Source organism: Symphalangus syndactylus, chromosome 5 (genome assembly GCF_028878055.3).
Source record: "Symphalangus syndactylus isolate Jambi chromosome 5, NHGRI_mSymSyn1-v2.1_pri, whole genome shotgun sequence".
In the NCBI taxonomy this organism is placed as follows: Eukaryota; Metazoa; Chordata; class Mammalia; order Primates; family Hylobatidae; genus Symphalangus; species Symphalangus syndactylus.
Genome location: NC_072427.2, coordinates 32289056 through 32302346, shown reverse-complemented (window position 1 = coordinate 32302346; position 13291 = coordinate 32289056). Strand labels below are relative to the sequence as shown.

At 42.0% G+C, this 13291-nt stretch overlaps 1 protein-coding gene across 5 annotated transcripts in view; it reads right to left on the bottom strand.

Moving 5' to 3' along the window:
* NPTN (neuroplastin) overlaps positions 1-8705 on the bottom strand; it is a 73984-nt gene extending 65279 nt beyond the window's left edge. For 2 of the 5 annotated variants that reach the window (XM_055277855.2, XM_055277856.2), the window contains exon 1: positions 8411-8703. In XM_055277855.2, coding sequence (XP_055133830.1) covers positions 8411-8501 — 91 coding nt within the window. In that variant the 5' untranslated portion in view covers positions 8502-8703. Of the gene's footprint in view, positions 1-8410 lie in introns of all 5 variants that reach the window. The other 3 variants (XR_008657649.2, XM_055277854.2, XM_055277858.2) reach the window with 3 other exon arrangements.
* Between the last annotated feature and the right edge of the window lie 4586 nt (positions 8706-13291).

Here is a 13291-nt window from a genome sequence, read left to right as displayed (position 1 = left end):
TGACAAATGTCTAGTGAAAATCCTTGTGTTAACAAAAATCATAATTATTCCAGACTAATATGGCATGTAAAAAATAAAAACCCCAAACTACTCCATACCTGAAAATGCTGTTTTTCAAACTGAGTTTCATGGCCCACGAATGAACTGTGAATTCAATTTAGAAGGTCACTATGGTTCTCTTAACTACCTCACACAGATTAAGAATAGGTAATGTTTCACAAAATGTTACATATTTGTGTAATTTTGTTACAAATTTCTATTAGTCAAAAACTACTTCTCTATTGGGGTCACAGACAAAAAAGTTTGAAGCCTTTTTCTAAAGAGCTTTTTTTTTTTTTTCGAGATGGAGTCTGGCCCTGTCGCCCAGGCTGGAGTGCAGTGGCATGTTCTTGGCTCACTGCAAGCTCCGCCTCCCGGGTTCACGCCATTCTCCTGCCTCAGCCTCCTGAGTAGCTGGGAATACAGGCACCGGCCACCACGCCTGGCTGATTTTTTGTATTTTTAGTAGAGATGGGGTTTTGCCGTGTTAGCCAGGATGGTCTCGATCTCCTGACCTCATGATCCGGCCACCTCAGCCTCCCAAAGTGCTGGGATTACAGGTGTGAGCCACCGCGTCCGGCCAAGAGCTTTGAGCTTTATTTTTCAAGTAATTTCAACATGATTACATGTGAACCAAATATTATCTTTTACTCATATAAACTAACCCCTACTGACTACATTTCAGGTCCTAGAAAATTCTACTTTGCAACGTAATTTTTAGGTTATTTTTAAATTAATAAGTAGCAAGGATGTAGCTGAAACTAGATGATGAATACACAGGTTTATTACATTACTTAATCTATTTTTGTACATGTTTGAAATTCTAAAGATCTCAAAGAAAAAAGGAAAAGAAATGGACACAATAGATAACAAAGTAGTACAATGAATGTTTACAACCTGAGACCTTTAAACACAATGTTTCTAAGGAATAACAATCAAGGAACTTGCCTGGATTTAATTCAGTTAACACTTGGGGTTGCCTTCTTCCACTATAATGGATGGATTTCCAGGTCTTAAAAAATGCATAAGGGACTGCAGAAACTAACTCATACATAGAAAACAAGCTTTCTCAAAAGATAACATAAAAATACAAATAGTTAAGTGTGTTTCATTGTCTCTTTATTAGTCAACCACTTTCAGCCAACAGAAAGATCATAAAATACCTACCTACCTGGCAGGAATATTCACTTCTTTATTCACACTGGCAATTTTCCCAGCAAGTTTAATATAAGATCTCTGTATAACAGACACGGTTCTGCCTCCCTTGAAACAAGAACTGCAAAGGTTGTCTGAAGTAGATTTAGAGGCAGTTAGATTTCAAAACAGTGCATGCCTCAAAGTTAATTTTCATTATATCCAAAAGTAAGTTTCTAAAAACTTTTAAACAGAAAGTGTTATCATCTCTGAGCCTTTAACCTATTGGAGACAGTATCTAAGCTATAAGGGCAAGATAATTAGTAATTTTTAGAACTGAAAGGAAATTTAGACATCAGCTAGTCCAATGGTTTCCAAATACTACCATCAGGAAGAAAAGAATCTCAAAGGCATAACAATTTATATATGCAAAACAAACTCTTACTTAGTTTGTTTTCCTGTTATCTTCCCGCACATTAAATACTATGCCTTATTAGTATCCTATCAGGAAAGGATGTGACATTTCGTTATGTATTTTATATTTAGTCACATTTAGTATGTGAGTATCCATTTAGGTATGATTAAAACTATTGGTACGACTTGGGACTTAAATGTTTTCTAATTACAGAAACTTACATAATATATCCAACCCTAACACTTTCAGAGTGATTTCTTTTTTTTTTTTTTTTTTGAGACAGAATCTCGCTCTGTTGCCCAGGCTGGAGTGCAGTGGCGCGACCTCACTCACTGCAAGCTCCGCCTCCCGGGTTCATGCCATTCTCCTGCCTCAGCCTCCCGAGTAGCTGGGACTACAGGCGCCCACCACCACGCCCGGCTAATTTTTTGTATCTTTTTTTAGTAGAGACAGGGTTTCATCGTGTTAGCCAGGATGGTCTCAATCTCCTGACCTTGTGATCCACCCGCCTCAGCCTCCCAAAGTGCTAGGATTACAGGCGTGAGCCACCATGCCCGGCCTCAGAGTGATTTCATACCATCTCATTTATATTTCATTGTCTAGTAAATTTGAAGTAATACCTGGGTGACCAATGATTTTTAATAAGGCAAGAGAAGGATATCCAAATTGGCATATTTCAGCCAGGCACGGTGGCTCACACCTGTAATCACAGCACTTTGGGAGGCCGAGGTGGGCAGATCACCTAAGGTCAGGAGTTCGAGACCAGCCTGGCCAACATGGTGAAACCCCATCTCTACTAAAAATCCAAAAATTAGCTGAGTATGGTGGCGGGCGCCTGTAATCCCAGCTACTCAGGAAGCTGAGGCAGACAGAATTGCTTGAACCCAGAAGGCGGAGGTTGCAGTGAGCTGAGATCATGCCACTGCACTCCAGCCTGGGCAACAGAGCAAGACTCCATCTCAAAAAAAAAAAAAAAATTGACACATTTCTGGAAAATACCATAAAGTATATCATAAAGCTCCAGTAGTTAAGATTATTTGGTAGGAGGGCTAGTCTTAAAACATTCCATAATTATTTCAGAAATGCAAGAGAATATCATTTAGTACTTTTTAGTACAAGAAACTCAATACAAAATGTTTCCATCAAGCTGACCACATTCTATTTTAATGAACGGACAAAACTCAGTTTATTTATTTGAAAAACAAGAAACACAACAAAAAAAACAGCAGATATCTGAGGAATATTAAATGTCTCCCCTAACTTACTGTGTGCAAGTAAATTTACATACGTAGGAAATTCTTTAAATATTTAGAAAACCCCATTTCTATACAGAGAGACAAAAGTTCTGAGCAATCAGGTCAAAATAATCTCAAATTAATAAGATTTGATTGATAAATGTTTGCCTTTGTATATACACAAAAGCAAACAAAAGTTAGGCCTACTTTCAGTTTCAGACAATATAATAAATTGAAATTAAATACAAATTTTGACTCTCCTTCCTAAACTGAATAGATCCTTAAAAAGCAGATACATTTTACTTGTGTATTCACTCTTTTAAATTTAGACATCAATATCACTAGAATAATGTTTTTATACAAGATCACTTTTAAATTCAGTAAGAAGTTTCGTTATGTAACCATTTATAACCAATTAATTTTACTGGAGGGGTTTCCTGTCTTCCCGAAGCTAATCCTTACCAACTAAAATTAGGAATTTTGAAAAAAAAAAAAATCCATAAAAATTTCACAAACAAGCTTACAAATGCATTATCTAAGGTGCTTAAAATTAAACTCCATATTATGAACAACATTTTAAAAATTTGTATAAAATGATAATGTTTTGTTTAAAGAGGCCTACTGAAAGCTAAGCCAATTGTTCACAGGAGGTGATACTCCACCATTATTTTAACTTTGATGTATGAATTTACTTTAGAGGTCCCTGATCTATTTACTGTTTCTGACAGCTTAGATTTTTCCAGATGCTCCTCAAACGAAGATTCATTCCTCATTCTTGCATCCTGCTTTTCTCCTTGTACTACTGCAGCCTTTCTTCTGTCTTTCCCTTTCTCTTACAACTTCATTCTCTACTTCTGACCCTGTCCAGATTGTACTCTCACTGCAAACAATAAGTTGAATAGAATATATCAGAACGATTTTCATAAAATTCACTTTTCCAAAACTACTTTGCATAATTTTATTGAAACTTTTGTTGAACATCTCTTGTATAGTATCCAACATGGTCACTCACTGTTTTTCTACATACTTCATTTTAATAGATATTAGCACTTTATCTCCTTCCCGAATCGTTGTAAAAAACCTTTACACAGACCCAGCAAGTTTCAGAGTTTACATACAAAACATCTTACTTTTAAAAAGTACCTCAGACTAATGAAAAACAATGTTCAAACTGATAGAGCACTTTTCTAATTACATTTGGTCATCTTTTAAGGCCCAATTAAATATTTTTTTAAATAATTATTTTTATTTAAACTTTCTTTTAAAGTTTAAAGATAATATAATGTTGCTTTTTATTAATGTCTAAAGGTATATTCCATAAAAGAAACTGTTTCACATCAAATCTGTATTGATGAGAAAAAACAAAGGGATTCCCTCAAAACAGTCTAATTTCTCATAAAGATCTGTATTAATCAAGCAAAGTCAGACCTGTAATGAATTCCAACCTCACATCTAAGGGTTTTTATTTCCTTCTAAAATCTTGGTATATTCACAAGTTAAGGTCTACTGAGTCTGGCAACACAAAAACCCATCTGTATCTCTTTCTGATTTGGATCCAGTAACCTTGTAAAACAAACCCAGGGAATGGGTCCTGATGTAGTAACATGGCCTATCCTCCCAGACCGAACCAATTTCTCATGCCTGGGTGCTCCATTATATCAGTAGTGACATTTTAGCCAGTAGCCTGAGAGACTGAAAGCCTGTGATCTCCTTAGGAAGGGCTTTATTTCAAGGCAAACTATTTCTTCTGGTCAAATCTTATTTGGATTATCTCAAAATTTTTTGCTTGACATTTGGCATGTCATTTGTGCCACAGCTGCCATAGATGTGTCTTCTGTTGCTCATTTCAGTTCAAAGAGGAAACACACAATCAATTAGCAAATACACCTCTAAAAATGTACTCAGGGAGAGAAAATTGCCAAACCACTGAAGCAAACAGCCCTTGACAGAAAAGAAAAAGATCCATGAATCATCTAATGCAAATACTGGCATTATTACAAAGCACAATGTTCACAACTATCTAGTATCACCCAAGCAAAATGGTTTCTAAAATTTAGGTCGTTAAAAATAAGATTCATTAGATTCCTTATTTTCCTCTATTGAACAGTGTTAATTATGTGATGTCATATTTTCCATATGAATATATTACGTTTTTACACACCACTGCACATTCATTAATTCAGCTAACATCTATAACACTCTCACTGTGTGCCGGGTACCACATTCTATTTCTCTTATTCACAACAATAATACTCTATGAGAAAGTGATACCTGGCCCATTTGAAAGATTTGGTTCACTGAAAAAAAAGAAAAAAAAAAGCCATAAAGTCTCTCCCAGAAACTCAAATAAAAATATTAACTTCCTCACCAGAATTGGCAATTGCAGACACAGTGCAGCTGGTCACTTTTCTGAGAAAGTTACATAAGCAAAAGCACAAATCTCTATGTGGGGCCTTCAAATGGCCTATTTACCATGACAGCAGCATTAACAATCAAGTTTTCAATATACACATGAAGAAAAATACATAAAAAATAATGCTCCTCTTTAAAGGATAGTAGTAATAGCTAACATGTGCTGAGACTCAGGCTGAAATCTAAGCAGCCATTATCTCATTTAATCCTCACATCATCCCTAGAGAATGGACATTATTGTAATCCCCATTTTACAGATGATGAACTGATGAAACTGAAGTTTGCATTACTCAAGGTCACTCAGCTACTGACAGCTGGAACTCAAACCTGAGTCTGTCACCGTCCAAAGCCTGCACTCTTGATCATCACATTATACTGCTTTGTTTACACTCACTCAATTGTAGTCTAATGCTTTTGAATGTTTTATAAGGTTACTTTTTAGAACAAGTTCCTTCTTTAAACTACCATTTTGATGATACATATAAAAGTCAACAAATAAGGATTTTACTTGGAATTGGTCTTACAAGTTTAAATACTTGGATGAGAAACAAAATCCATCTGAATGAAAGCCCTGAATGCCCACAGCAATGGGTCAGAAACTCACTGGAGCTCCAAGAGACCTTGAGAGTCATACAGGCCAAATTCTTCATTTTAGGAATAATGAAACAAACGCCTTTTGAAAAACATCTATATTCAATCTAAACTACTACATTCCCAATTCAGAGATACCTGTGAGTTTTTTTCCTCCAATCATTTAAGTAGAAAATCTAACATTTCTAACATTTCAACATTATGTACAAGCAAAGTATCCCTTTTTGAAAGCACTGTAAGAAAATACAAACTCCATGACAAGAAGTCAGATCACTGCAGGGCTATTTATTACCAGCTAAAAGCTTGAATATTATAAAAAGACATGTTATAGAAAGCTATAAAATGGCATCCTTAACTATACGAACTCAAACTCAAAAATAGCCATTTCTTCCTTGAATTAAATTTACATTCATTTGGGTCAACCAGCAGCTCAGCTTCATTTCATCGGTCATGTCATGTGACTGAATTCAAGCTCATTTCAAGGGAAAGGCCGTTCTGTGCTGTATTTAGAACACATATCACTGAGCAGACAGATGAGTCTTTATAGGCCTATCCAGAAACCTTGCTTTAGTTGCTAAGAAACTACAATTTTACCGTATTATAAATCATTGGAAAAAAGCTATGCCAGCAGAGATTAAACATGTTAAGATCAAGAATCTCTCACCTATTGTGCAAAATGAAACTATGCTATTACCATAAACTGAATAGCTAAAATTAGCATTAGGCTTCTTTAAGTCATGTTGACACAGTCGAAAAACTGATAAGACAAATAAGACTAACTCCACCCTGCCTTCCACAGTGGACTCATGCTTAGAGGAAAACAGGAAAAATACCCAATACACTTAGCATATTCAATGCTAGAGACAGAAAAAATGTTTCCTTCCTGACCCCTGCAGTGATATCCAAGGCCATGCAGCACACATAAAATTTGGTACTACAAACACATACTTAACTGATGGATACTGTCAATCCTTTATTCATTTTAGGAATAATGAAACAAACTCTAACATTCAGCATTTTAAACCCAGTTTCTCAAAAAACTCCACTGGCTCTATCACTGATTTTTTAAAATTTAAATTGCAGCCTCTCTAATAAGAGTAATAGTAAATTGTTCTAGCATAACAGTAAACACTGAAAGATTAGCAAAAATAATTTATAGTTCACTCTCCAGTACTGACTTCTCATAAATTCCTTCATAGAAAAAATATTCTTTAACCTCGTAATGGCTGTTTCCACAAGCGCAGAAACAGGTTCACAATCCTAGACTCACTTCTCAAAGATCAATTCAGCAGGTGAATGGTAACACATGCCTTCAATCATAATCTGTTCTGTTTAGGTCCCTAAACCCATGATTCCCCACCACTTCTCCATCTTCTCAAAGGAGCTTCAATTCAAAACCCAGTAATTCTCTGGTTTCTACTGTACCACCTCCCAGGGGCCACTTTCATGTTCCTCGGAAATAACGTCTCTTCTGTCTTGAAACTTTTAAATCTCAAAAATCCACTTCCCCATCTCCCTGTCGCCAGTCACTGCCCTCAATCCCACCACCGCAATTAGTTGCAGCTATGTGTCCCTGTTCTCCCAAAGGCCCGACCAGTATCATACAGCATTTGCCACATCCCAACTCCTCCCTTCCCTAATTTATCCTCCACACTGCAAACCAACATTACACCCCCGACTTCCTGCATTTTACTCCCTTCCCTTATTTTTTGTCTTCCCCCACCCCCATCTCTATACCCAGGCCTCCTTACTTCTCTAATAAATATTCCCCCACCTCAGTTCCAACCCTTTCCCTCCATCCTCTGCTCGTTTTCCTCTCCTTATTTAGAAACTCATTTTTGCTCTCCCAACCACTACCCTAGAATGCCCAGCACTCCACCCTCTTTAGCAAACCCAGCCCTCTTCCCCCAGCTCATTTGGAGACACTGCTGCTTCTCTCTCCAGGTCCCCTACTGCAGTCAACCCACTCCCTTATCTTCCCACCCACCTTCCCTCTATCCCCAGATCCAAGGTTCCCTGATTCTTTACCCCCTCCTTTGGTCTCTAGTACTCAGCTCACCATTAGTGTTCCTCAGGACTCTCTTCCCCCCAATCTCTCCCTTATTTTTAAGGATGTCATCAGTCCTACGGGGCCTCAGTAGAATCCTGGACGACCCCAGCTCCCGGGACCTGGACCGACACCACCATCCCCGTCGCCCGGAACACAAACGCCGGTCTTGTGCCACCCTCCCTAAGAGCTGCGCCCCCTCCTCATCCGCCCCCGCTACTCCAGCTCCCCACGTCGGCTTCCTCCGTGTCCCCTCGCCGACCCGGCACGACGAGACCCACGACGTGGAGCCTCCGAGTCGGCAACACCTCGGGCTCACCCCGGACGCCCCCGCCGCTCGGACGGGCGCCTCCGGTCCTCACACCCGCGCCTCCTCAAACCCGCGGCCGGTACCTCCTCCTCTCGGACCCGCAGCCCCTCAGACGCCCACTCGGCCCCCTTCCCCGAGCTCCAGCGTCTCCTCAGGCCAGAGCCGGGCCCCCTCCAGCCCCGGCGCCCCTCAACCCCCGCCCGGCCCGCCCCCGGCGCCCCGCTTACCGTTCTGAGCGGCGCCTGGCCCTGGGAGGAGGGAGCCAGAGACCAGCAACAACGAGAGGGCCAGGGCGCTGGGCAGCGACGAGCCCGACATCCTCCCTAGCAGAAGACCCAACAGCAAATGGGCCGGGGCCAGAGCCGGGGCCGGGGAAGGGAGGGGAGGGAGGGAGGGGGCGGGCGAGTGCGCGAGGGAGTGAGCGAGGGAGGCAGCCGCGGCTCGGCTCCGTCCTTCCCCGTCCTCCTCCTGCCGCCGCAGAGCCCAAGCCTCGCGAGACCTTCGCTCCGGGTCGTGGGCGGCTGAGGAGCGACCGCCGCAAGGCTCGCGAGAAGAGGCGGCCCCGACAGAGACTCCCGCCCCGCGGACTCGGCGGCCCCGCCCCTGCAGAGGCTGATTGGCCTAGCGCGAGGTGGGTCACGTGCCGAGGGCGCCTCTGGCCATGTGACGGGGCGAGGCGGGACTCCGCCAGCTCTCTGGGCAGCGGGGATCTGGCAAGTCCTCGTTCGGTTTACTCCTCTGTGGCCCGGGAGCACCCATAAATAAGAGGAAGCTTTGGAACACAGTACATTTCCTCCACCCATCCTGCCTTTCATTTGTTAGCGCTCTTGGCTACAGAGTTTCATACACCGTGCCTCCTTTCCTCCTTCCTCTCATTGTCCCTTGTCCTCCTGTTTCTTCCTTCTGGACTTTGAACATAGACTTCTACTGCTAACTGGCTCCAACCTCCTTCTCTCATCTGCTGTTTTTTCCTTCCAGGAAAAGTGGTGCGCCCCCTGTGCCCCCGTTACCTTGTGCTTTCCTGCCTGGACATCTGCTCCCTTTGGCTAAAATGTCCTCCTTTTCCGCCTCTGCCTACTCCCCCTCCCACCCCACATCTGGGCCTTATTTTAGCTTCATGGACTCTCAGGGCCTGAAGTTCAGCTAGCCTAATTGCATGTTCATAGACACAATTCTACAAGGAAGTCATGTATGAACTTACATGAAGACTCCTGAGAAGCGTCTTAATGCGGAAAACATTTATTGAGAATGTGCTGTGCACCAGGCACATAGTGAAACCCACATGAAAAGATAGTCCCCGCCCTCATGGAGTGCACTGCCTAGGCTAGCAGAGGAGTGAGGAAGGGTCAAATGGCCCATAGGAAAGGATCTAGCAAAGCACTCAGGAGGGTGATTGGCAGTGTGGTTACTACTGTTTGCATAGAACTTTGGGAAATGCTCTTTTTAGGGGTATTTTTTGTACTACCCTCAGCGCTTGTGGTTGGCAAAGGAATTTCTATGGCTTAGCTCATCCCTGACTCACAGCAGACGTCCTGGGAGTGTCTGTGGAAACTCCGAGGAGCCAAGTAGACAGTCCTGGTGGCCTGACTTGATTTAATGAGAGGGTTTGGAGGACCTCGAAGAAGGAGACCCTCGCAATCTCTATCAAGCTAAGGTGGTCTGGAGCTTTCAACAGGAGCTGAACAGCTGGTGGTTCCAGACCGAAATTTCTAGCAAGGGCCAGGACCACTATGGCATGTTGTTGATTGAAGTGAAATCTATATCCTTCAAAAGCTCAGGTGTGTGAGTGACAAAAAGATTGGCATATACCTTCATCTGGACAAAGGCCATTCTCTAAACAGACCTGTAAGGAGGGCTATAGGGCTGCCTGTGGTGGGATCAAGATTTTCAGCTGATGGAAGCTTTGGTTGGATGCAACCATTCTGCCTCATTATAGCTGTAACAAATATGGCTCTTTGATCCTTACAACAAGAGATTATTACAAAATGATCATGCTCTTTTTGTGGATAGGGAAGCTGAAGCCAAAGGAGGACACAAACGGCTCCAGCTCTCAGAATATTTGTATTAATCATTAATGCCAAACAGTCTGGTTTGCTTGTTAATAGGCTCATGGTAGAAGTGCATTTTCTTGTCCCCTTGAAGTCGAGAGTGGCATTGGATGTGCTTGGGCCAGTGAAATGTGTAAAGTGACGTGCATTGCTTTCAAGCAGAAGCATTTCATTTCCAGTTTAGACTCTTTCCCATACTCTTTCGTCTTGGTAGTGATTACTGATCATGACGATGAAAGCATATATCAAAACAAACCTTGTGTCAGCATTAGTCCCTGAGTTAGCATAATAAGCTTAACCCCCCTGCTAACCCATACAGAACAGGTACCCTCTGTTGAATTAAACTGTGAGATTCAAGGGGTATTTGTTCCTGTGACATAACATGGACTGTTCCGGCTAAGGGAAAGATGAAATTCAAGTCCACAACACCAACATTACCATCCAGGAGCTCTGTCACCTTAGGCAAATGACCTAATCTCTCTGGACCTTATTTTCTGTCAAATGGTGCTAATGATAGCACCTACCTTACAAGATTATAGAAGGAATAAATGAGTAAATTTATGTGCAATGTTTAGAACAGTTTCTGGTGCATAGTAAACACTCATGTTGACGTTGATGATGCTACTACAATTCTGACTCCAGCTTTGTATTCTTCTTCTTATCTCACGCTTGCAAAAAGTGATCTGGGAAGAATATTTTTAAGTATAGATATTACCAGTCAACTCTCAAAACCTGCAGTTATGAAAAAACCCTTTTACCCAGGGAGAAATGTCACCAAATTCCACATGATAGTAGCTGTACTTTGTCACTTTTCGTCGAGAAAATACATAATAACTAAGACCTTTTAATAATTCTGTAACTTTTTTTTTTTTTGAGTTAAAGTCTTGCTCTGTCGCCCAGGCTGGAGTGAAGTGGCGGGATCTCAGCTTACTGCAACCTCTGTCTCCCAGGGTCAAGAGATTCTTGTGCCTCAGCTTCCCAAGTAGCTGGGATTACAGGCATCTGCCACCGTGCCCAGCTAATTTTTGTATTTTTAGTAGAAACGGAGTTTCGCCATGTTGGCAGGCTGGTCTCAACTCCTGACCTCAGGTGATCTGCCCGCCTCAGCCTCCCAAAGTGCTGGGATTACAGGGGTGAGTGAGCCACCATGCCTGGTCTAGGTCAGTAACTTCCTTTTTTCTTTTTTTTGAGACAGAGTTTCGCTCTGTCACCCAGGCTGGAGTGCAGTAGCGCGATCTCGGCTCACTGCAAGCTCTGCCTCCCGGGTTCACGCCATTCTCCTGCCTCACCCTCCCGAGTAGCTGGGACTACAGGTGCCCGCCACCACGCCTGGCTAATTTTTTGTATTTTTAGTAGAGACGGGGTTTCACTGTGTTAGTCAGGATGGTCTCGATCTCCTGACCTTGTGATCCGCCTGCCTCGGCCTCCCAAAGTGCCGGGATTACAGGCGTGAGCCACAGCGCCCAGCCTAAGTCAGTAAAGTTTCAAAAGAATTTAGGAATTTGTATTTTTTTGTTGTTCAAGATTTACATACACTGTAAAAAAAAAAAAGAATCTCTACAAGTGTATGTGGCTGTGCCAGAGGATGGCTGAACTCTTTGCAATACCTTAGAAGAGCCCTAGGGGTCCTCAGAGCTCAAGCTGAGACACACTTTCCTGGCCTCCAGGGACTGCTTGGAGTTAGGCTCTCCGTTACTGATCGCGCCCCCTGGTGGGAAGGTCTGTAATACAGCATTCCCAACTGAAAGGCTTCGCGTGGTTTGGTTTGAACATGGTTCACTCAAGGATGTTAGTCAAAAGGCTTGTACTGTTCCTAGAGTTGACCTTGAACTTCCTAATGGTTTCCTCCCTCTTGTAAAGATCTCTGCCTCTTTAAAGCTCTTGCTATTCAGATTACCACCCCACTCATCTTGATTGTTGTCATCTTCCGACCTCCCAGTCAATGTAATCTTTTCCCTGCCCCTTCCGATGCCTGGCACCATCCTTGAACTCCATCCATGGGTGAGTTCAACATCCATGTTCGTGACCTATTCAGTATCTTGATCTCTTAATCCTTTTACCTTCTCACATCCAACAACTTTCTCTTCAACTAAACCAACACTTCCGAGCTCACACTGTCAATAATTTAATCACCCAAAAAGTACTTCATCTTTGAAATATGAAAATGTAATACCCCACTGTCCATTCACTAACACCTAGCCTTTCAGTTCCTTGTGCTAGTACCCTATTTGCTGTAATTATTCAACCTCACTGAGACCACTAATCTGCTAATCCCACCAATTTGTCTTTATCCATTCTTCATTTCTTTCTTGGTCCAATTTAGAACCCATGATTCATCATTATAATCATTCCCTTGCCCACCTCAACTTTCAACATACTTTCCTGGAAAAACCATGACCTGACTGAGCACTATAGTCTGAAGTAAGTTACCATGCCTCTACCTGAGCAGCTGAGTGTTGCCAGAGAAAAATCATACAAAACTTCTAAATGACTTCATTTAAAATTCATGATCTCAAACTTCAAAAGGATATTCAACACTACTCAGCAATCTTACTCTTTCATGTGTGATAAGCATGAATTTGCAACTACAACGGTCACTTGCCAGAAATGCCTCATTTTTTTCTTTCTGTAAATCAGATTTAATCTATTCTGAGTATCTTTCTGCTGAGATGACAAGAAATTCAATGTTGGCCTTTATGAGCCTCCGTGACTACTTCCCAGGATAATATGAAATTCCTGGTATTTTACACAGCCTAGGACATTCCTTTTTATTTGCTTTTTAGTTCACCATGGTGACTGCTGGTAGGAACATTGACCAGATCCACGTGATTCCTTGAAGGTGAATGGCTCAGTGCTTCCCACCACTTCCCCCAGCAGCTTCACCCCACACCACACTCCCTTTCAGTTCTTTGTGATGGCTCTGCTTCATCTCACCTTGGGGGCCTTTGCATATTTTGTTCTCTTTGCCCCAAATACCGAACAACCCATCTTTTTTACCTGGTCTACTTCTCATCCTTTAGATCTCAGCTTCAACTCATCTCTCCTAATATGAAATTTTAA